The sequence below is a fragment of the Pteropus vampyrus genome, unplaced genomic scaffold (genome assembly GCF_000151845.1).
Source record: "Pteropus vampyrus isolate Shadow unplaced genomic scaffold, Pvam_2.0 Scaffold2279, whole genome shotgun sequence".
Lineage (NCBI taxonomy): Eukaryota > Metazoa > Chordata > Mammalia > Chiroptera > Pteropodidae > Pteropus > Pteropus vampyrus.
This window is the reverse complement of record NW_011891060.1, coordinates 443,850-468,503: the sequence shown is the minus strand read 5'-3', so window position 1 is coordinate 468,503 and position 24,654 is coordinate 443,850. Positions and strand designations below refer to the sequence as shown.

Here is a 24,654-nt window from a genome sequence, read left to right as displayed (position 1 = left end):
GTAAGAAAAGTCAAAGCTTAAGCTTTAAACCTGTTTATCTATCTCCAAAACGTAGGTAATAACTTGAGCTTCACTGAAAGGTTACGACGTTCCAATGCGAAATGCGTGGAATGGTCCGATTACTAATTACACCACATTGCCAGGGCCCAACCCCAGATCAAATCCGCGGCGTAACTGCTCTGTGTTACCGCCCCGCGCCAGGGCAGGAAGTGCAGGCTGCTGGGAATGCTAACCCTGAGACACAGCCGGAAAATGGTGGGCGGAGCCCCGCAGCCGCCGCGATGGGCACAGCCAAGAGCCAATGGAAAGCGGATGAGTTTTCGCCTTCGCCAATGTAGCGCCGATCAAGGCGGGCCCTGACAAACCGCCTTAGTAACAGCCGCATGGTAACCCAAGTTCCGTGCGTGCGGTACTCGCTCCTACTTTTCCACGCAGGTCTTGGCTCCCGACTTCTGCAAGATGAAGATTGAGGAGGTGAAGAGCACCACGAAGACACAGCGCATCGCCTCCCATAGCCATGTGAAGGGGCTAGGGCTGGACGAGAGCGGTCTGGCCAAGCAGGCAGCCTCGGGGCTCGTGGGCCAGGAGAACGCACGAGAGGTGTGGCGGGCGGGCCAGGGGTTGGGGCGCTGAGCAGGAGCTCAGAGCGAGATATGATCTGGGGTGTACGGCCAAAATTTCTTCAGGGCAGCGAATAGTGGCTATGGGGAGCGGCGAGGGGGCGCCTCACTGGGACTGGGAATAGGGCCGTTTCAGGTGAGCAGGTTACGGCCCTACGGGGGTGGTTGACTGCTTTCTTCACCTCATGGACAAGTCTTGAGTGAGCCCCCTATTCCTTGCTATTCTCTGTTTGCGACGCTGGGGTCCAGCGGGAAACAAGATAGATAAGGTCTCTGTTCTCATGGAGCTTACATTTTGGCGTGGTGCGAGGCAGACGATAAACGTTTAAACCAGTAAACAAAATAATAATTATGTATTGTTGGAGGCCACTTCCTGCGGGGCTTTGCCGGCCATGGTAAGGAATTTGGATTTTTTGTGAAAGCAGTGAGAGGCAATGGGGGGTTTAATGTCAGAGAGTGATCAACCTGAAAAAGCTCACTTTGATACCCAGGGCATGGGAGCTGAAGAAGGGAAGTAGGAGTTACAGAGGGGAAAATCTGCTTCACCCACACTCTCAGCATCCTTTTGATCATTCTAATTCAATCTGCTTGTATTAAGTGGTAGTGATTCCAAGTCCTTTCACTTACGTTATAATCGTAAAACTATTTAAGCTCTTTGTATTATTATTTTCTTGCAAATTAAAAAATCGAGAATGTGAGAGGTCACTTCACTTATCCACTTACTACTCAGTTTAGTAATGATGTTGCTGGGATTTGTACCTATGTGTATTTCTGACTCTCAAATTAGTGCTGTCCATGATATTAGAGCCACCTCTCGGATTGCTGTGCTCTCAGATCCATGCTCCTTGGCCTTGCCGTGGTTTGACAGCTTCAGAAACCTTAATATGAGGTTAAGACTCTTTCTTCCCAGCCTAATGTGCTAATAGAATGGGCCAAAGAAGAGCCTCTGGCTTCCATTCTGAACATCATCTTTCCAAAGAGGAAATACTAGCATGGTCTAGGTGGCTTCAAATTTCTCTTTATGCAGCTTCTGCTTACTGAGGAACTGTTACTGCAAATAGCTAACATTGGTTGAGTGCTTTCTATATGCCAAAACAGCTTTATTTTCATTGTCTTTTCACCACCCTAATAATTGTGCCTCCCTAGCTTTACTATGATACTTTTAAGATATACAAAAAAGTTGTATAATGAATACCTGTGTGCCTAAATTCTACAATTAACATTTTACTCTGTTGTTTTATCATATATTTGTTCATCTACTCAGCCACAGATCCACTTTTGCATTTCGAAGTAAGATGCAGACAATAGTACACTTTACCCTTAAACCCTTTAGTATGTGCGCTACACATACTAAACTCTGTTTTTATGAACTCTGTTTTCCAATAAGGAAATTGTAGTTCACTCAGTTTAAATAGGTAGGACCAAGGTCACTCAGCTGGTAGTTAGTTGTACAGCCAGGGTTTAAACCCAAGTCTATTGACTTCAGAATCCGTGTTTTTAACTGGGATGCTATATGCCTCTGTATGACTAAGAACTTCCTGAGAATAGAAACTGGATAATATTATTAAATATTCAGAACCAGCCTCATTATAGAGGTTCAAGATTTATTTATCGAATTAATAGGCATCCTACCTCAGCTCCCAGGTCCTTGTATGACTGGTCACATCAGCAGTCTTGCTGTTGCTTAATATTCTCACCTGAAAAATGAGATAGTTTGAAAATGAGATAGTTTAAAAGATAGGTGATCTTTTAAAGGCCCTTTCAGTTTTATACTTTTTAGTACTCAGTGAACATACCTCACTGGAGAGAAGTTGGAGCCTAAACTGAGGAAGATTAAATGGAAGAGGTCCTAGTGTGTGAATAAGTACATGTCCAAGGTTTGGAAATTCTCTTCTACCTCTTGAGTTTCTCAAAGACTTTGAATGCTGAGGATTGTATTAAGAGTTCTATGGAAAGATTATAGTGGCTCTATTTTTTTTTTTTTAGAAATGCGGCATTTAAAGAATAGCTTCTAGGCTCTATTAAAGGCACTGTGCTTTTCTACCTGAGCCAGAAATGGAATGTAGCACATCTACATGCATTCCTGGAACCCACAGTTTTTGTGGGACCAAGGTACTTCTCCACAGTCCATGGGGAATAGTGGTAGATGAGATAAGATGTAGTCACAAGAGTACATCAATAGAGTACAGTGTCATCACTGCCCGGAGAGAAGAGCTATGTGCAGCATTTGTTTTGCAGCATTCTGAGATAGTTAACTAATGACCAACTAGTAGTGTCTGTCAATGATTCTTAACCTTTAATGAGTTAATTTGGGAATCTGGTGAAAGCTGTGAATCTTCTTCCTGGAAAAATATACATATGAACATATATGCACAACTTCGTTTCCAATTTCATTTCCAATTTCAGAATATCTATGGGCTCTTGGAGTCTGTCTGTGGTCCCCAGGGTAAAAGTCCCTACTCCCGTTTGTACCCCAACTGTTCATTCCCTACACAGCGGCTATCAAGATCTTTTAAAAACAAATCGTCATAACATGACATGTAGCCTAGGACCTTTTCAGTGACTTCCAGTTACATGCAGAAGAAAATCCGAACTTTATTATGGACTCTTAAAATTCTGTTCTGACTTTTGGCCCCTGCCTGCTTCTTCAGTCTCATCTTCCCATTCTCCTTGATCACTGTACTTTGGTTATTGTAGCCTTTTTGTCCCTTGGACATGTCAGACTCATTCCTATATTTTGAATTTGCTGTTTTCTTTGACTGCAGCAGACTCCTACACTGCCCAGAGCTTCACATATCAAATATAATGTCATCAGAGAGGGCTTCCCAGATCATTCTAGAATAACTTCTGCCCCAGCCACTAGCTCTGTCATTATCCTTTTTTTTCTTCATGGTAGTGATCTTGCACAATGTCTTTGTGATTGTCTCCTCCACTAGAACAGGAGCTCCATGACCGCAAGCCTTTTTGTCTCCTCCACTAGAACAGGAGCTCCATGACCACTGCCTTTAGCACCTAGAACTGCCTGCAGTGTATTGATTAGCAGTCTGTTAGTGAATGTGTATGTGAATTGTTTTGACCAGAGACTGGACTTTTTCCCCTTACGAAACATTTTAATACTGATTTATTATTTCCATTGTGGTGTCTAGGCATGTGGTGTGATAGTAGAATTAATCAAAAGCAAGAAAATGGCTGGAAGAGCTGTCTTGTTGGCAGGACCTCCTGGAACTGGCAAGGTACTCATTTTTTCTATTTCTTTTAATCTACCCAAGAGAATGATCTTAATGTCTAAGCCAAATTGAATTTGTGTCTTAACTAGTCTTTGTTTAGCTAAATTGGTTATATATATGTTTTTTAATGTGTAATAATACAATTGAATAACTAAAATCTATGCTTCTAAAATTCAGATTATCCTGGCTGACCTCCAGAGAGAGGAGTCTCATTGTCTCTAGCATTTGTCTTAAATGTCTTTCAAGTTTCCTTTGCTTTGGAATTACATTTCTTTTTCAGAGTGACATCTTACTTAAGGGGGAGAAAAATCATTCAGCAAGCATTTTTCTGAATGGTAACTTTACCCAGCACTATTCTAGCTGTGTGAGAGCTGGGGAAAAAAAGAAAGAAGAAAGGAATCAGAAACATGGTTTTGAACTTCACGTGGCTTACAGGGCAGAGAGAGGAAACTGTGACAGTGCAAAATGCTTCCGTTGAATACTAAGCTGTGAGCTACTGATCTTAAATGCCACCAGAAGTTGAGCAGGAGGCACCACTGAGGGCTGGTTAAGCTGGAAGGGTTGAGTCTTGACATTTGCCCTGCAGAGTTGGGAGAGAATTTGGTTTTGCGGGGAAGAAATGGGCCTTCCAGGTAGAGGAGGCATTATGGCTTATTGGGATCCATGAAGGACTGGCTAGGTACTCGAAATGCCCCATAGTCCCCAGTTTGAGCCCTGCTTATTCTTTAAAGGGCCACTTGGTACAGGAGAGTAGGAACTTGGAATTGTGTTTGTAAAGAAATAAGCTTTAAATTCCAGCTCTGTACTGACTTAACCGTGAGACCCAGTGCGGGTCAATTGTAAGATAATGCCTTTAATTGTCATTTGAAATCATAAATTGAATTGATGATATATCTTATATTGGTGTCTTACAACAGAAGAAGTGCTATGTTTGTAAAGAAGTTTTTTAAAACTTTAACTTGCCATATTAGTGTGGCACATTACCTCTCGATAGGCAATATTGGCTTATTTATTTACTATTTATTTGTTTAACTTGCCATATTAGTGTGGCACATTACCTCTCGATAGGCAATATTGGCTTATTTATTTATTATTTATTTGTTTAACTGTTCTTACATCTGAGACCCTCATTTACCTTCCATTTTTCTTCTTCCTACAGTACGTTATTTAGAAGTTCCTTTTAGAAGTTCGTTGGTGGCAAAGTCAAGTTTGTATTTATTATATTGCCCTCGTTTTGAAAGATAGTTATGTTGGATAGATAGTTCAGTTGACAGCTATTTTCTCTCAGTAGTATTTCTCTCAATGATATCTGCTACCTGGTGACTTCTCTTTTTGCTTTTGAGTCTAATTTTGAGAATTTTGGCTTTTCCTTTTGATTTTGATATTTCACTATGGTATGTCAAAGAGTGAATTTATTTTTATTTATCTGGCTTTTTATTAATTGTGCTTTCTGAATCTGAATATTATCTCTCTAATGAGTTCTGGGAAATTGTCAGCCTTTATCTCTTAAGATATTGCCTTTCTCATTCTCTTTATCCTCTCCTGGAAATTCAGTTATATGCTAAGTTTGATTGCAGAAGTTCTCAACCTGGGACAATTCCCTGCCCCTAGGACATTTGGCAACATCTAGAGACATTTTTGGTTGTCACAACTCGGGCGTGGAATGCTACATGCATCTCTTGGGTAGAAACATCATACAGTGTGCACAGAGTAGCTCCTCCAACAAGGAGTTGTCCACCCCCAAATGTCAGTAGTGCCAAGACTGGGAAACCTGGGCTAAAACTTCTTGTTTTTCCTTCTTTGTTTTTCAACCTCTTTTTCCTATTTTCTATCTCTTTGACTTTGCCACATTCTGGGTGATTTCTTTAGACCTCTGTTCCAGTCTCATTGTCTTGTAAGCTATGACTAAGCTGCTGTTTAATCTAACTCATTGAATATTTTTTTTTCATTTTGAAAACTTTGAAATCTACAAAAGAGTTGAATGAATAGTATGATGACCTTCTCTATCTTCTACACATAGATGACTGTAAATATTTTGTGACATTTGCTTTTTCTCTGTTTCTGAACCATTTGAAACTAAGTATGAGAACATTTTCCTACAGTACCAGAATACTATTATCACACCGAAGAAATGTAATGGTGCTAATGGCATCAGCAGATGTCTAATTTATATTAAAATTTCTTTAAGTTATTCCAGTTTTTGGCTGTTTCATTTTGTTATATTTTTAAATTCAGAATGTAATCAAAGATTACACATTGCATTCATTGTTAAATCTCTTTTTATCTAGAAGTTATCTTCCCCAGCATTTTTTTGTTTTCTTTTATAACATTGATATTTTTGAAGAGTCCAGGACTGTTGTTTTGTAGAAAGTCCTACAACTGTCCTACAGTGATTTTCTGATTGTTTTTGTATAAAATGTTAAATACTTTGGCACAACACCGCACAGGTGATGTTGTATTCTTTTATTGTTTCACAGCACGAGGCTGATGCCAGGTTCTACTCTGAAGGTTGCAGTTCCCTTTGTAATTAATGAGTAATCTGTGAAGTGGTATGTTGAGATGTTGCAAATATCTTTACGCCCATCGATGACTGGGCGTAGCATCCATCAATGGTCATTGCTTATCAGTTATCATATTGGTAGTTGCAAAATGGTGATTTTTTAAATTCTTATTAAACTTATTGGGTGACATTGCTTAATAATAATATTATGTAAGCTTCAGGTATACAACTTTGTAATATCACTTCTGTATACTCTATTGTGTGGCCATCACCCAAAGTCTAGTCTCCTTCTGTCACCATATATTTGACTCCCTTTACCTTCTTTGTCTTCTCCCTACTCCCCTTCCCCTTTGGTAATGACCATTCTCTTGTCTGTATCTATTTGTTTTGTTTGTTGCATTTTGTTTTACATTGCACATATGAGTGAAGTCTTTTTCCATCTGATTTATTTTACTTAAGCATGTTGTCAAAAATGGCAATATTTCATCTTTTTTATGGCCAAGTAGTATTCTGTTGTATATATGTACCACATCTTCTTCATCCAGTCATCTGTTGAAGGACACTTAGGTTATTTCTATGTCTTAGTTATTATAAATAATGCTGCAGTGAACATAGAGGTACATATATTTTTATGAATAAATGTTTTCAATTTTTTGGATAGATAACCAGAAGAGAAATTGCTGGGTCATACGGTAGCTTTATTTTTAATTTTTGAGACACCTCCATATTATTTTCCATAGTGGCCACACCAATTTACATTCCTACCAGCAGTGTATGAGAGTTCCCTTTTCTCCACATCCTCTTCAAACCTTGGTATTTCTTATCGATAATAGAAAATGATAATTTTCTAAATGTCATTTCTTCTACATATATTAACTTTGTTTTTGTAAGGTTAAGCACCCCCCTACACACCCCCACATACATAAAGTTCTATATTTTTTTCTTTTTCTTCAAAATCTGGTTATTTTTGATAGCCTCTTATTCCTTCTTCATGAAACAATTTAACCAATGTCACCCAATTTCTTCTCCTTCTCTTCTTCCTCTTCCTCCTCCCTCTTCCTCTCCCTCTTCTTTCTCCCCGTCCTCTCCTCCTCCTTGTCCTCCTCTCCTTTTCCTCCTCCTCTACCTTTCCCCCTTTCTTTCTTCTTTCCTCTTCTTCATCTGCCTATGAAATCGTGTTTGACTGATCAAATCTGTGAGGCTTCTCTAATCTCCTAAAGTTAGGACTGAATGCTTCCTAAGAGGACTTGTGAGGGGTCCTGCTATGCTGCCAGTCCAGGGCACCTGATGTGAATTTTGTGGCTTGGGTCTTCTGGCCATCTGTTAGTGTAAAGACCAATCCTAAATCTGTTTGAGAGCATGCTAGGGAGACATTTTTTCCTCACCCAGAGCCAAGGAAAGACTGACAGATGTATGCCTTGTACCTCAACGAGGCTTTTTTTTTATGGCTCACCTTTTCTGCTTATGTGGGGTCATTGAACGGTCCTTTTTTTTTTTTTTTCAGGAATTCCTGCCTTAACACTACACCTTGCTGGGTTTCTGGTATCTTTCCAATACCCTCTGAACTTTCAAGGCAGTGGACGTTTCTTACTCTGAGTTTATTATTATTATCTATTTATTTTTAGGTATTTTATAATAGGAAGGATTTTTATTGGTTCTGGTCTGCTGTACTGCTGGAAGCACAAGTCCTTCATTCCTTTTGTAATATGCCATTTTTCTCCCAGGAAATATGAGAAGTTCTCAGAGCTTACGGGTTTGTCTAATCTCCTTCGATGTATATGAAAGCATGTGATAACTCTTGCTTTATAGTATGCTGATCGGCCTCAAAGTTTAGGTAACTAAACTGACTGACAGGCAGGCATATGGTACTTATTTAGAGATGCAAATACATGGTCATATGGACTTTCTATTCTTTAGGACCCCACACTGTTAATAACAAGGTTGTGTGTTTGGGTTTTAAAAAAGGAGCTGTTGAGATGAGATTGAAAATAAAGTAGATTTCTTCAATCTTCTTTTGGCAACCACCTTGTGTGGAGAGATGTGGGCACAATGAAATAATGTCTTGGAGATCGGGGTTTGCATCTTGGCTCTTCTTCTTGATAACTGTTTGACCTTTGGTGACTTGCTAACTTCTCAGTTTCAGTTTCTAAATTTATAAAATGCCAACTAGACTACCAAATTCATGGGCTAGTTGGGAGGATTCAGTGTGATCTCTCATGCAGGTGACCTACCACCATATATAGTAGGTGTAGGCATAGTAGCCATATTGTATACCTGCCTCTGAGAGCCTTTAAACAGAGGAAACTAGATACATCTGATACATTTCTTAACTGAGTACTTATCATATTTTAATGGAAGTATATAGATCATCTCTTCTGTATTCAATAGAGATGGAGGGATGCCACAGAATCAGGTACAGTCACTTTGAAGTTTGCATCCAAGGGTAGAGAATTGGGCCTTTAGAGATACCTGGATGAGAAAGAGGAGTGACTGGGAAGCTTGCAGAGTTTAGATAGAAGGTGAATGTGGCCAGCCTGTGGCTCCCATTGAGAGGCCTGGTGTTAGAGTGCCACTCCTCTCACTGTGCCATGTTGCGCTCCACAGATTTTCCCTTCGCTGTTAGAATACTAGAAAATAAGTTTTAGATGTCTAAAGATCACAAAATCAGATGCTTATGCAGACTGGCAGTGGAGATGAGTGAAGCACCTAGATGCAAGCTCCAGGGAGCAGTGCAGCTGTGGTGGTTGAAGTGGCACCCCCTCACTAAAGGAGGCAGCTGCGTTGGGGGTCTGGAACAGAACCCACAATATCTCTGAGGTATGCCTGTAAATAGCTGGATTTTTATGTGACAGTTGCCAATGTTAAAAAAGCAAGCAACAAATTGAGTTTTAAAACACATATGAGACTGTATCAGGCAAAACAGACCAGTCTGTGGGCAACCAGTTTGCTACCTGTGATCTAACCCAGGACTTTCATTTGGCAGATGAGGGAATCAGGCACTAGAGATTCGCCCTGTGCCCAGGGTCGCACTAAAAATTAGTAGTAGAACTAGGATTAAAACCCTGTTTCTGCCCCTTGGGCTAGTGCTTTTTGTGCTATACTATATGCTTATTCTCTGGAGGATTGTACTGCCTCAAAACTATCACCAAAGCGGTGTCGGAAAGACGATCTAAGTGGAGCCTCTACTAGGCCAATCTTAAAGCACTGTCACAGAGAGCCACTTTGTTGTTTTTAGTAATAAGCTTGTTTTCTTCCTTAGCCCATACACCTTGGGAACTGATCTTTTTCAGGGTCTTGCTTCAACTCTGAGAAAAGATGAAAACAGCATTAAAAGGTCATGGCATTTACCAGTTCTGTACTAGCTTTGAAGGACTAGCTTTTCGTACTTGATATTTGACCATACATCTGTTATGTCTTCTGCCAAGTGTGGTTTTCTTACCAAAAATCAACTTGTAGTTTTACTGGGATGTGTTCAAGTGTAATTTAAAACCAGCTCATAGCTTCAGAATCCTACTTCATTATTTGCAGGCCACTCAATATAAAGTGAACGTCACATAACTCATTTCTTGATTATTGATTTCTGATGGGTTATAGGAAGTAGTGGTATTCTGAGTGATTAGGTCAGGACCCAGTTTTGATATTGAGGGAACAGTTTTGGAGGACTATACTAATTATGATGGGAACATGATCTCTCTATCCTTGCTGCCAGAGTTTAAGTACCCAGTCTGTCATTTCCTAGATTATGGTACCTAGGACGTGCTATTTAATCTCTGTGTCTCAGTTTCCTCATTTGGAAAGTGGGGAAAGTAGTAGTATATAATTCAGAGGGTATGTGGGAGGGAGGGTCATGTGAAACACTGAAGAGTTAGGCCTGCACTGGGTCTCAATGAATGGTAACTGCTGTAATTACAGGGATGATTAAAAATGCCATTTAGATTATAATCGACTATCCACAAGAGTCAACAAATGTTTATTATGTGAAACATCCCAAATGATGTTGAAACTAAAAGGACTAGATTTTTAGTTGTTCCTGGCTAATAATTTTTTTATAGCATATGTTTCTGAATGATCATACTTTCAAGAATATAAAACAAGTATGTTTCTATTTTTTTCTGTAGACAGCTCTAGCTCTGGCTATTGCTCAGGAGCTAGGTAGTAAGGTGCCTTTCTGCCCCATGGTGGGGAGTGAAGTTTATTCTACAGAGATAAAGAAGACAGAAGTGCTGATGGAGAACTTCCGCAGGGCCATCGGTGAGTGTCACATTTAAGTGAGGAGAAGTTCTCACTTGCACGGTGCACTGAAGTCTCATGATTGTGAAAATGCCTTGATGACTTATATCTGTTGCACTGCTCTTTTTCTTTTGGCACCGATAGTGTCGTCTTTGCAAACAAAACAAAAACACGGCTTTTCTAATTAAAATGCTTTAGCAATTAGCAGATGTGTGCCCCAGCTATGAGTCTGGGGTTCTTCACCTGACAAAATAGACGTGGCTATAAGTGATTTTTTAAAAACAAGTCGGATTTTCCTGGCAGCCTCATTATGCTTTTAGAAATGACTGTCCACTGTGAACAAATTTTGTACTTAACACAAAAGCATTATGTGTCATGCTGCCCCTGGTCCTGGATGTTGAGCCAGAAGAACTGTGGCCTGTCAGAGAGTGAAAATACTGTTTGATCACTGGCAGAGCTTTGAGGTCGGTGGTGCCAACCATATAGGGCTCAGAACTGTCATATTGTGTGTTTGTTATGTGCCAGACCCCTGTATCGATTGTAACCTTTTCCTCCCCCAAGAAGAAGCTCTCAGTCTTTATTTAACATCTTATAAAACAGTTTCAGAAAGTTCAATAACTTGCCTACACTGATCCAGCTAGTAAGTAGCAGAGCTCTAGTTTGAACCTAATCTGACTTTAGAGCTTATGCTCTGCAGATCTTCTGTGAGGAGAAAATGGCTTCTCCCAAATGTTTCCCTCTTGCCAGTCAGGACTTGTGGGTCAGGCTCCTAACCCCATTTCTACTTGCCTAGCTCTGTGAAAATCTCAGGTTCCCTCACATCTTCTTGTAGAAAGAGCTTATTCCTTTAAAGCTTTCTAGAAATATTTAATGTGTTTCTGCTCATGTGGGAGTCTATCTCTAGGATATATAGTTGCTGAATCATAGGTTATGAACACTTGTCAAAGAGTACCATTTTCCAGTTCCTTTGGTTGTCAAAACTAAGTAAACTTCCTAAGAAGGAAGTTTACTAAAAAAACTTCAAGGAAATTATGAAAGTTTAAGAAAGAATAGATTTGTCTAGCCAAGAGTCCTTACCTCAATGCAGCTAAAGTCTAATTTAGGGGTGAGATCCTGTAGGGTCTTTAGGCTATGGTTAGGGCTTTGGCTTTTTTGCTGAGTAAAAGGAGGAGTAATTGGAGAATGGTTTTGGTTTTATAAGAATTTCTCTGGCTGGGGTATGGAGAGTGGACAGTAAGGAGAATCAGGGTACAGATAGGGAGATCCAATGAGGAGTCTCAGCAAGAGATGGTGGTGGCTTCAACCAGGGTGGTGATGGTAGACATGATAAGTGGTTGGATTCTGGATATAGTTAGAAGATAGAGCTGACGGGATTTGGGGCTGAAAGAGCGGAGGCAAGGATGCCAGCCTTCTCTCCCAAGTTTTGTCATTTTGGGAGGTGGAAAGGTATGAGAAAGAACAGATTAGGTGTTCGTTAAATGTCTCCTGTGGATATAGTGGGCAGTGTTTACCTTTGTTGCCCCAGTTGTTGGCACATAGTGGGTGTTCAGTGAAGTTTTTCTGAATGAGAGAAGGGGGTGGACTTTAAAGCAGAGAGAAAACAGAAGCTTTAGCTAAAGTAAGATAGTTCTTGGTCTATGTCTGGCAATAGATATATTTTGTTTGGTTTACGCAGTATTTTTAAAAATAAGATTTGAATTATGTAGTTGCCAGTATGTAGAGATTGGGAGATGTCATATAAAATCCCTTTTTTTTTTTTTTTTTGGCTTTTCGAAAGAAGCTTTCATTCTTACCCGCAGCGGTCAGTCGAAGCTAAATGGGTGCCCTCCTTTTCAGAGTAGGCTTGTGCTCCAGCTTGCCCCAGTCTCTATAAGACTTGCTCTGCTTCTTGATGTTCCCAGCCGGGTCCTCGTAAGCTCTGGAGTTTGGGACTTTTGTTCTAAACCAGAGACACTGTGAAATGTGTCTGTCAGCCGTTTTGTGTAACTTTGAATATGGACTTTTTTAAACTGCAAAATATTTCTTACTGGAAATTGGATTTTTTGGTGCCTATTTTAAACTGAAATATAACACGTGTAGAAAACCTATAAAACATACCTATACTTTAACAATTAATTATGAAGGAAACACTTATGTAGTTACCACTCAGCTCAAGGTACAGAGCATGGCCAGCATCACAGATGTCACTCACATTCTCTGCGGTCACAGCCCCTCACCCCTCCCACGTGTACCCATAGAGTGCGAGAGTTGCGTGTCAGTGGCTTCTGTGGTCATTATAACCCTGTACACTCTTGTGTGCATCCCTAGGCGGTGTGACTGAATTTTGCCCTTTTAAACTTTATCTAAATGGAATCTATACTAGTTGTGTCTTGCTTCTTTAGCAATATTTATTTTGTAAGGTTCAGCCCATGTTATCACATGAAGTGCCATCCTTGGACTTTATATCATTATCTGGTAAAACAGTGGAAATGGCTCACAGGACCCTCTTTGGGGTTTCAGATCTTTTTTGCCATTGGAGTATTTCCATATCAGAACAGAGGTGGCTTGATGGTGAGGACACTCAAACCATACAAATATATAATGAACATGTGCCATAAATTTTATTTAACTCATTAATTAATGAGATAAACAGTAAGATGTTACAACTGTTTCAGATATCTGAGTACTTTTTTAAATGCATTTTTATTTATTTAAAATTTTTTTTTCTGACATTGATAAAATCTGGCAGAGCTGACCTTTACACGAGTGCATGTGTTTAGGTTGCTTAAAAGTAAATTTAATGCTTTCAAATTTGGAAAAATAGAGATAAATTTCCAAGGCATCAGTTTTGTGATTTGCCATTTTGGGATCTGGGCAAGGGGATAGTGCAATTCTTTAGATGGCAGCCAGATGAAGAGAAATTTCTTGATCCTGCCATAGCATAAAAAGGCAGGCCATTGACTTTCTTCAAAAAAGAACCCTGTCCATCTTCCTCTGCCTTTAAATTCCTGCAAATTTGGCAGAGGGGCTGAGGAGAAAATGGTAAGCTTACCAGAAATAAAAAGCAAGAAGTCTGTGCTATTTCCTTGATGTGATGAAGGTCCCTGTCAGGGATTTAGAAACCCGAGCCAGCAGATGAAACCTGTGTCATTTGCATTGTCATTGCCAGAGATAGTGCCAGCTCAGTCCCTTTCCTGGCTAACAGCCTATTTCATTGTCCATCAACCACATCCCCTGCCTGCATGTCAGCACAGAACAGCTTCTAAACAAATATGGGGACTAGTGAGAGATGGGAATGCTTTCTTCCCCCACTTGATGAATTTCTTGTCATAGTCGTGTAACAGTAAATATAAGGAAGCATTCCAGTTGAAGGAATTTATCTGTGGGATATAAAAGTTTTGATTGAAAAAAAATGAAAGTTCATTTTAAAAGTTCAGAATTTCCAAGTTTGTCACGATCTTCCGATACATTTGTGTTATTTAGAAAATTTTTGTCTTGATGTTCAGGAACTAAGAATTTGGTAAGGCGAAAATGAAATGGCAACCTCTATTTGGGGGCTATTCCAAAACTTCCATTTGTAGGCTATCAGATTGAATGAAGGCAGAGTAAAACTTTTCCTTACCTTTCATATCTGAGAGAGTCTTTGTCCTGATTGGGTTTCTGGGGAAAGAAGTCAGCCAACCTAAATAAGTTAATGATCACATTTAAAAGTGAGAAGTAATTGACACCATTGGCAGCTTTTTCTTTTCCCCCCACTGGGGGAAAAAATACCCATTAGGGTATTTCCATATCAAAACAGGTGGCTTGATGGTGAGGACACCCAAACCATATCAGGGCTTCCTGCCATCAGAAGTAGTTTATGTTTCCACATTATGAATGGAACAGAGTTCTTCATTATTCTTTAGGTGAGTGAGTCTCAGATGTGGCTGTACATTGGGATTACCTAGGGAACTTCAAACTAATAATGATGGCAGGGTCCAAACCCCTGAGATCTGAAAGTTTGTAGTGTGGCTAGGGGATTGTAGAAGTTGGTCAGGTGATTCTAAAAGGTGAGAACCATGACTGTAGACTCTAGCTGAGACTTAGAGCAGTGTTTCCTAAAAAGCCATCCGTGTTCTTCCTTTACCAGGTCCCACTAGTATGATTTACTTAAGTATTTCTTTTTAGGGTGCATACTTACAGAAAAGTGCATGGATCATAAATATATAGCTCAGTGGATTATCATAAATTGAAAACCCATGAAACAAGCACCCAGTCAATTAAAAGAATATTGTCAGTACTCCAAAGTACCCTTCGTGTCTACCCCCAGTTTCCTTCCTTCTTTCCCCAAATTAATGGCTCCCTGATTCTAACATTATAGTGTATTTGTGCCTGTTTTTGAACCTCAAATAAATGCAATTTCGCAGTATATATTCTTCCGTGTTTGATTTCTTTCCTACAAAGTTATGTTTTGAGAGTTATCCATATTGTTGCATGTGGCCATAATTCTTTTTCATTGTTCTGTGATATTGTTGTATAAGTAAACCACAATTCAGTTGTCTCTTCCACTGTTGACAGACAGTGGAGTTTTCTCGGTGTTTGGCAATTAAGAACAATGCTGCTATGACCATTACTGGGTTGTGTCCCTTGGTGCACACATGCACCCGTGCCTAGTGGGTATGTACCTAGGAGTTGAATTGCAGGATCATAAGGCATTCATGTGTTCAACTTTTAAGAGTATTTATACCAGTTTACACTCCCACCAGCAGTGTAACCTTCCTGTTTTTCTGCATCCTCACCAACTCTTGGTATTATCAGTCTTTTTAATTTTAGCAGTTCTACTGGTTATAGAGAAGTATTTCATTGTTTTTTCTTTTTCCTTTAAAAAAAATTTTTATTTTGGAAATTTTCAAATATTCAAAAGTAGTCAGTTGGTATGATGACCCTACCTATGGTCCTATCACCAGGCTTTGACTCATAGCTAATCTTAATTGATTTATAGCCCCATTAGTCCCTCCCAGATTATTTAGAAGTTAATTATAGACCTGCTTTTTTTATCCCTAAATATTTCAGTATGTACCTCTGAAAAATAAGGACTTAAAAAAAACCAACAATACCATTAGCATACCTAGAAAAAAATGAACAGTAAATTCCTTAATATCATCCAATATCTAGTTTATGTTCAAATATCCAGTTGTCTCATACGTACCGTAATGTGTTTTTTATAGTATTATATACATTTGGATCAGGATACAAATAAGGTTGCCGTAATGTGCTTTTTATAGTATTATATACATTTGGGTGAGGATACAAATAAGGTTCTCTGTAACAGATTGGTTGATATGTGTCATATCTTTTTTATTTATTGATTTCCCTTATATTTGTTTTTTGCTTTGAGCAAAATATAAATTGGGTGGAGACTAGGATCACACCCATAGATACTAGGGCAGGCAGAAAGGGAAGGATCAGGTTAGTGGCACATGTTACCTGGAAAGGGAAAAGGACAGAGCAGGTATTGTAGAAATAGCTGTTGATGAGCTGGGATCCTGTGGTATGGTGGGAAGAAACTGGTCCCAGGGCCTGAAGACTTGGACTTCAGTCCTGAATCTACCATGAAGGAGGAAAGGACTCTTTGCTTCACTTCATGGAGCTGACTTCCCCTCTGTAAAATGGAGATAAAGAGTACTTTCCCTGGCTGTTTCATAGGGCTAGGTCGAAATGAGATGTGATGGCACCTCCTATTGTCCTCACTATTCCAGTGTAGGCAGTGACATGCAAGGCACAGACTATGTGGGAGAGCTGCTTATATAGGTAAAGAGGCCCTGCAGTCATAGTTTTATAGTTTATGTCTGTTGGTGTGTGTTGTCAGCTTCCCCTTCAATTTAGGAACTCCTCTATAATACACATCTTAACTAGTAGGAATCAAGGATGTTTCCTTCCACACCTTTGAATTGATGGCAGGCACAGTGACTTAGAATGGCTTTTTTGTTGATGTTTTTAGAATCCTCTGAAAATGGATTTAATAGCTGTTAACTTACCTGTGGTGTAGCTGTGGATTCAGAGAAAGTCATTTGTATCCCTTGACCCAGACTTTGGGAATTGGAAAGAGAGGTTTGTGTGCATTAGTGTGTGTGTGTGTCACTGTGTCTGTAATGTGTACTTTCAGAGAAGCTGTGTTCAGTGATGTGTATTTGTTTTCCAATTTTAAGAAAACCTTTACTAATATTCACTAATGATTATAATTGTTAGAAAAATCCAAATTTTTTCTCATTTTAATGTAAATATTATTTGGGCGTAATATATGTACTTACAGAAAAGAGCATAAATCATTTATATTTGTAGTCAGAACACTTACGTAATCAGCACCAAGATAGAGAAACAGACCTTGTTAGAACTCTAGAAGCTCCTTATGCCTCCTCTAGTCACCCCTCCCTGTCCCCCTGAACCAGTGGGCAGAAATATTGACTTTGGAGGAAAAAAACGTTTGATCTAGACTAGACCTGGGTTTTGGTGCTGAGGTTGGAGGTGACTTTGGCTATTGCATCACATGGCAACCTCCTTAGAGATCTTAGGCTTTACACAAAATATGTTGAAGTATCTGTTGGCAGAATTCTTGGGTATTGGATGGTCTGCCTGATGATACTCCCTCAACCTTAAGTGATTTCCTTCATCCATTTCTGTAAACAGTGTTCTAGGCCCTTAGCCCAGGTGTTGATAGTCTATGAGACGGGTAGTCAGGACTACAAGCCCCTATGATTCCATGTGCAGGTGTCAAGTGGGAGGTGCAGGTAGCTGTGGAGTGATTTGGAGGGTGTGTCAGGTAAGCTTTCTAGAGGAGTTGAGTCTTGAACTGTGAGTCTGCAAGGAAGAGTTGGCGAGGCCAAAAAGGAGGGAAAGGTGCTTCAGGCAGCAAAAGCATTGTATAAAAAGGCACTGAGATCATGTTCTAAATATGTGGGCGATGTTTAGAATGAAGAGAGACATTTTCCTTTATTTACAATATTCTAATCTAAAATCTATAAATGCTTTACTGTGGGAGGATTGCTTTGAAAATTAATTGTTGTTGACTTGGAAAATTTATAGAACAACCTGAAAATAGTGAATGACACTGGATATTTCTTCTTGGGGTGTGTGGTAGGGGTTGGCCAGAGGCCCAGAATACCTGGCAAGGTCAGGTGTCACCTACTGTTGGCATGGACCTCCGATTAATATAGTTACCTTGCTCAGGTGTGATAGTGTTGGAAGGAGTATAAGTGAGTCACATGTAGTTGCTGCTCTCGTGGAGTAGGATGATTTGGGTTCAGAGGCTGGATGAGAGGCTAAAGCTAAGTTTCACCACCTTGGAGATATAGCAGATATCTGAAACAATTTTGAGAATTGTAGCTTGTCTGTCTAGTTCTAGATTTGAACCCAGGAATTCCCTTTGAAAAGCTGAAATAAGATTGTTTTTCTGCATTATGAACAGCTCCTCCAGTTTACGTTTGTGTTTGTAGTGCTTTTCTACCCAGGATGATGCCTTCGAATGTACATTAGTAAGGTTGACTTGTCAGTTCTTGTGACATATAAGTTTTGTAGCTAAAAAGGCTGTTAAGGAGTAAGAAGGATAATTCTCTTTCTCACTAGAGCTCGTCTGTCATTTCTTCCAGGGCTGCGGATAAAGGAAACCAAGGAGGTTTATGAAGGCGAAGTCACAGAGCTAACTCCGTGTGAGACAGAGAATCCCATGGGGGGGTATGGCAAAACCATTAGCCATGTAATCATAGGACTCAAAACAGCCAAAGGAACCAAACAATTGAAAGTGAGTACATGTCTCTGGACTCTTTTCTCTTGCCTCAGGATCTCTCAGCACTATGTGGCCTTGTGCAGGTGGTGTAACTGCACTTTGTCCCAGTTTTTTTTGTCTGTGCACTGTGGTCAATGATCATCACAAGGCCGTTTGAGGATGTTATATGCATAAAGCAGTACCAGGTACAGGGCCACTACGCAGGAGGATCAAAAAGACAGCTTTTCTTATTTATTTAGGAAATTGTGTATGTTAAAGGTGAGCTGTGTGGTTAGTAAAGACTACTTTCTGCCATCCTGTATCCCATGTCATGACCATTTGTCAGAGGCCCTGGGCCTCTCTCTGAACCTGGGCATTAACTTTATAGTTATAATGCTTATGCTCACAGGAAGCAACAGCATTGAGTAACATGGGAAGAGTTGTAGAGCAGATGATGGAAGGACTTCCAAGGGACCAAACAGAATCCTGACTACAGCTTCTTATATGTGTCAGGGCCTCTGCTCAGGCCTGGGATCTGTGGAGAAGCCATAGTGCTGGCACTGTGGAAGGCCCTAGATGACCCTCCTCAGACCCCTGTCCTATAAACCTTGAGAATGCTTGCAGCAGGGGATGCCTGGGAGGAAGAACATGGATTTTGGAGTCAAAGTCCGAAATGGAATCCTGGTTCTGCTGTGGCCTTTGGCAACCTTTGGCAAATGACTGTCTCTGAGCAATAGTTTCTTTATCTGTTAAATGGGAATAAAAATTGCCTATCTCACAGAGTTCTTTTAAGGATAAAAGCTGTAGCTTTGGATGTGGCACCTAGTTTCCTAAGAAGTGGAGGCTGTTAATGTTATTATGAGAGCCTTCAGTTAGAGAAATGGGGCAATGTGGATTGTAGACTTTGCCTTATTATTAATAATAAATAACACTATCATTATACCTCATAATATTATTGTATGTGCCAGGCACTGGGCTAAGTGTTTCAACAAATATTTTATTTATGTTGTTTATAACTTTGTATTTGTGTGTGCGTGTGTATGTGTGTGTGTAATTTCCCAAAGATAAAACAACTGAGCTTATAAAGAGTTCAGCAATTATCCTAGGATCACATAGCTAATTAAGAGGTAGAGCGCGCTCCAACTTGTTGTGTGATCTTTGGAAGTCAGTGGAGCTCTCTGGGCCTCCATTTTCCCATCTGTAAACTGTGGTAGATTGATCACAGTTTACAATATAATTTCTCCATCTTTGCTTCCCTTTGTGATTTTATGGTTCTTGGATTCTGTAACATGGTTTCTTGGTCACCGCTTTATGGAGATCATTAAAATGTCTCTTTTTCAAAGGGCCATTTTTCTTTTTCCTGACAGGGTTTCCATCATAGGAGCATGCCTCTGCAAATATTTCTTAAACCTGCCCCTCATCTCTCCCATTCTATATTAATTAGATTTCTTAGTAGGTTCTGCCATCTTTCCAGTAATTATATCTTCAGTCAATTCATTTGGGAAATTAACTGATATAAAAATGCTTAAAGCAAAAAAATAAAAATAAAATAAGGCATGCAATTTGGATTTCAGTTATTTATAAGGTTGCTTTAAATGGTTTCTTTAAGGGGTGGCTCCACAGTGTAATGGTTAGCACATCTCTTTTACATGCAGAAGGTCCTGGGTTCGTGCCCCAGGTGGAGCCACGGACCATACCCCAGGTGCGTCAGGCCTGGGTGCGCCTGGCCCAGGGTACGTCAGGCCTCCCGAGTGCATCAGGCCCCAGGTGTGCACCACAAGCATGTCGGGGGAGACACCCCGCCTTCAGAGATCCAGTTCTTAAAAAAAAAAAAGGGAGACAGCAACATCCATAGGTCAGGGGTGGAAGTGAGAGGGAGGAATTAAAGGGGCCGGAGGGGAAAGAATAATAAGTGGTTTCTTTAAGAAAATAACATAAGGAGAGGTGAATTTTTTTTTCCAAAATGAGTATTTCTAGCTACTTCGAGCATATGTACAAGATGTTTGGGTAGATAGAGCTCAAATACTAGGTGAGTATTTAAGTGTGAAAGAGAATGCCATATTTGCCACCAGTATTGAGTGCCTCCCTCATCCCAGGCCCTGTGCCAGAGGCTTACTTACCATCACTGTCCCTCCTGCTCATGGCAGTGCTTCAGTAGGCTGTCAGGTGCCACCCAGCCAGTGAGGCAGAGCCCAGGCTTTGTTTCTGTGGTACCATTTGCAACAGCTTTATTGAGTTATAATTTTAAAGAAAACTCACTCAGTTTAAGTGTGCAACTTAAAGAATTTAAATCTAATTACAGAGTTATACGACCATCACTGCCATCCAGTTTTAGAACATTTTTATCACCCTAAAAGAAACCTCCTGCCCCTTTACAAGTAGCTTCCCATTCCCACCCATAGCTCCTGGCAATCACTAATCTACTCTCTGTTTCTGAATGCCTTTTCTGAATATTTCATACAAATGGGATCATACAATATGTGTTCTCTTGTGTCTGGTTTCTTTCACTGAGTCCTGGGTTTTTACTCTTTATTTTTTTTTTTTTTTTTGAGACAAAGCCCAAGTTGTTTTTTTTTTTTCACATTATAAAATGTGAAGTTTAACTGAAAGGAATTTATATCTAAATATAATTCCTTAAAAAAGTGCTGTCCTAGAATATTGATCACCACAGGTAGCCTGAATTTGGATGATCTGGAGAAAAGCAACAGTTCCCAAAATATGCTACTTTTCTGGAGATATGAACAGGGGGACCCAAGGGAGCAAACAGTGGGATTTAGATCAAAAGGCTTAGGAAAGATCCTAGTTTTTGTTTTCTTTGAAATTTACACATCAGTGATCACACCTGGATGCTGTTATTTTGATGAAGAAACAGGCATAGAGGGCCTTGTCCAAAGTTATAGGCCCACAAAATGCCAGCCACAAAGAATAAGCAGGCTGTGGCTTCAGTAATAGAAAATTCCACACATATAGAAAATTCTGAGGTGAGGAATGTGAAGGGTTGAAGGAGGGGCAGCAATCTCTAAAGGGGTGTTGGGGCCTATGGTCCCATGGACAGTGTAGGCTGCCTAAAAGCAATCAGAACCATTTTTGCCAGTTTGTAACCTTAGGAGTAGAGGGAAGAAGAAGACTGGGCCTTCCCTGGTGTTCCTCACTGCCTGGCACGTAGGTACGCTCACTCTTCTGCTTTCTGTCTAGGATGCTCAACCCCCCAAAGCCAGTCTCACACATCCTAACACACACACACACACACACTCACGCAAACACACACATATTCTCTCTAGCAGTTATTAGCTTCCTCAAATCTCTTATGGAAAGATATCTTACAGTATGTCAGAAATAAATATAATATGTATTATAGTTCTCTGATTCACTTTTTTTTTTTTTTTTAATTTTAAGCTGGACCCCAGCATTTTTGAAAGTTTGCAAAAAGAACGAGTGGAGGCTGGAGATGTGATTTACATTGAAGCCAACAGTGGAGCCGTGAAGGTAATGCTGCAATTTGTTTGCCATGAGGAGACCCAGTTCCCAGGTGACCAGGAATTTACTTTCTTCAGGGGAACAGGGTGTCTGGTATGATGCTGACAGAAGGTCAGTAGCTACCCTTTTCTGTTTAATAAAGTTTGCTTTTCTTTTATCTTTATTCTAAAACAATTTGTTAAAAAAATACTAAAGGTTGTGTAGAGGGAGACTGCAGGGTAAGAAAGCAAACAACTATAGTCATTTTCAAATTGAAATGTGCAGTGTATTTAATCTTCCTTTTATCTCTTAGATATTTTCTTTCCAAGATATATGCATGTGGAAAGGAATGCTGCATTAGTTGGCATTCTTTCTCTATCTGATTTTCAGTGTCTTGTACAGTGTTCCTCACTGTTTAATAGATGAGCATAATACTTCATATCATACAATAAATCACCCACCTACAAAAGCATCTGAACAGCTCCCTCTGTCTTCAGTTAATCTTTTGGAATTGCCCTTTATCGAGAATTGCATACAGTTAAAAGAGAGGAGGAAAAAGGTTCTTGGAGAACGTATCAGGTGTTTTTCAACTGGGTTTTTGGAGTCCAAATGATGAGCAGATTTCCTTCTTTTGGCAGCAAGAGAGTGGGACGTATTGGAGTTTGTCAAGTAGGCTGTTGGGCCCACACTTGGGAATGGAGACTTTTATCTCACTTAGCAATGTGCCATTTGGGGACTTGGCAGTGAAAACTTACCAGGCACTCAGGTTTCTCTCCTTTTGCAGAGGCAGGGCAGATGTGATACTTATGCCACAGAATTTGACCTTGAAGCTGAAGAGTATGTCCCCTTGCCAAAGGGAGATGTGCACAAGAAGAAAGAAATCATCCAGGATGTGACCTTGCATGACCTGGATGTGGCCAATGCCCGGCCCCAGGTACTGCTTTTGACGCCAGCACTACCTGGCACACAAACCCTTTGCATGTGCATGGAAGCTCTGAGAGTAAATTGTCAGAATCTTGCTGCCTGTTTCTTAGAGCAGCTAGTCCTTTTCTATCTGTAATGTTCAGCAATTAACAGCAACATGAGCTAGGAGGGACTTCTTTGTTCCCATTCAAATGCTCTAGTCACAGATGATTTCATGTGTATTGTTCTTTATCCCAGCTAAGCCTCTGGTCCTGAGCTAGGCAGCTGCTTCTGTGGCTTCTCTCCAGCAGTGGGCTTACACCTGGGATTCTCCGGGTGTTAATGGCAGGAGGGCAGGAGTATTCTTTGAGCCCTTTACCAGATTTAAGAGAGCCTGACAAAGCTGTGTCTTTCCCTCTGCTTAGCAATATCCCCAGTTTTGTAGCTTTGAGCGGGAACTGTATCTGCTCCTCATGCTGAGTAGAAGATAGATACTTGCACCTTGACTAATAAAATGTAGGAAAGCACAGTATGATTTTGTGACATCTTTGAGAAATATGTGATTTTAAAAACCCAACTCTTCCATGCCGTTAGTATTTCAGATTGTTTTCATCTTAAGAGAGGCCACCTCTTCATTAGCAGGAAATGGGCTTTCTAACTAGAAATTGGATCCTTGGGTGTTTTATGCCATGGAGCCTTGCCTAAGAGATTGCTAAAGAATCATCTTGGACCAAAAGGTCCCTTCTGCTTGTGGACTGGCTTTTCCCAAACCAACCTCCTGGGAGCTTTTGACTTGGAAAGAGTGCTGGGCTAAGAATTAGAAGTCAGGGATTGTGTCGTTGTGACACTTATGAACTCGGCTAATTAGTTGCCTTGGGTCTCGGGATTTTCTGTGACTTGGGGCTCTGATTTTGAGTTTCCTCGTCTGTGAAAGGAGCATAATAGTTCCTGCCTGCAGGGCTGTGTTGAGGATCAGATGTTGTAAGTACACCCCACAGTGGACATTTAACCTGAACTTTAATGTATAACTGAGAGTTTCCCCAGGAAAGTGAATGTGGTTCCTGGTAGATGGACTAGAATACGCAAAAGTACTGAGTCATAAAAGAACTTGGGTATTCAAGGAAGAGTAAGGAGTCCTGTTTGGATAATCATGGAATATGGGATTGGAAAAAGATACAGCTGGAGAAGGAGGCTGGGGCAGTTCCCACAGAGCTGTACCTCCCACAAAGGGATTTTATTTGACTACTGCAGGTCTGGGGGAACCTCTTAAGAATTCCTGTATTTAGAAGCTCCTCAAGCTTTCCAGTGGAGCTGTCTAGGGTCTGCATACCTCAGGACTCCATGTAGAGTAGAATGGGAACTGGTGGGATAGGGGGTGATGGTGAGACTTTTACCTTTGCCTTAGAAAGCAGGACTCTGTAACTTTTTTCTTACACAGGGGGGACAAGACATCCTGTCTATGATGGGTCAGTTAATGAAGCCGAAGAAGACAGAAATCACAGGTAAGAGAAACAGCAAGGCCTGTGAGCCAGAAGTGGAGCTGGAGGGCCCTGGATTCTGATATCCTTCCTGTGCGAGGTGCTGTGAGTGACTCCCCAAAGCTGAGGAAGTGTCTCAGAACATGTTCTTTCTTCTTTTCCCTTCAGAGCCTGACCTTACCCTAATAGTCTGTTTAGACAGCTGAAAGCATACTGTATGTTCTCTGGCCGGGTCTGCTAGCATACTCTTTTGACTGCATTCAATATCTTTGCACTCATCTTTGGAGATGGAGGCCTTCACAGTCTCTGGTCCCTTTGAGGTCCCAGAAATGTGGATTGTGTTGCCCCAGCTCTTCAAGATAGTTTCTGCCAGAGCACACCTGAACACAGCAAACTCCCCTGCCTAGGTACCAGACCACCCTCTGCTGCTAAGGTTCCCCAGCCCACCATGCTCAGCCTCTTGGGCACTTCCCAGAGCTTGGCAGGAATGTTGCTGCTCCCTTGTGGACCTTTAGTTTAG

The 24,654-nt window shown here is 40.6% G+C and overlaps 1 protein-coding gene across 2 annotated transcripts in view; it reads left to right on the top strand.

Annotated features, from left to right (window-relative positions):
• The first annotated feature begins 301 nt into the window (after nucleotides 1-301).
• Nucleotides 302-24,654, top strand: part of RUVBL1 (RuvB like AAA ATPase 1) — a 38,662-nt gene continuing 14,309 nt past the window's right edge. The window contains exons 1-7 of one of the 2 annotated variants that reach the window (XM_011386513.2): nucleotides 302-600; nucleotides 3,767-3,853; nucleotides 10,466-10,598; nucleotides 18,182-18,333; nucleotides 21,694-21,783; nucleotides 22,538-22,687; nucleotides 24,095-24,158. In XM_011386513.2, coding sequence (XP_011384815.1) covers nucleotides 460-600; nucleotides 3,767-3,853; nucleotides 10,466-10,598; nucleotides 18,182-18,333; nucleotides 21,694-21,783; nucleotides 22,538-22,687; nucleotides 24,095-24,158 — 817 coding nt within the window. In that variant the 5' untranslated portion in view covers nucleotides 302-459. The remainder of the gene's footprint in view (nucleotides 601-3,766; nucleotides 3,854-10,465; nucleotides 10,599-18,181; nucleotides 18,334-21,693; nucleotides 21,784-22,537; nucleotides 22,688-24,094; nucleotides 24,159-24,654) is intronic. The other variant, XM_023526692.1, reaches the window with a different exon arrangement.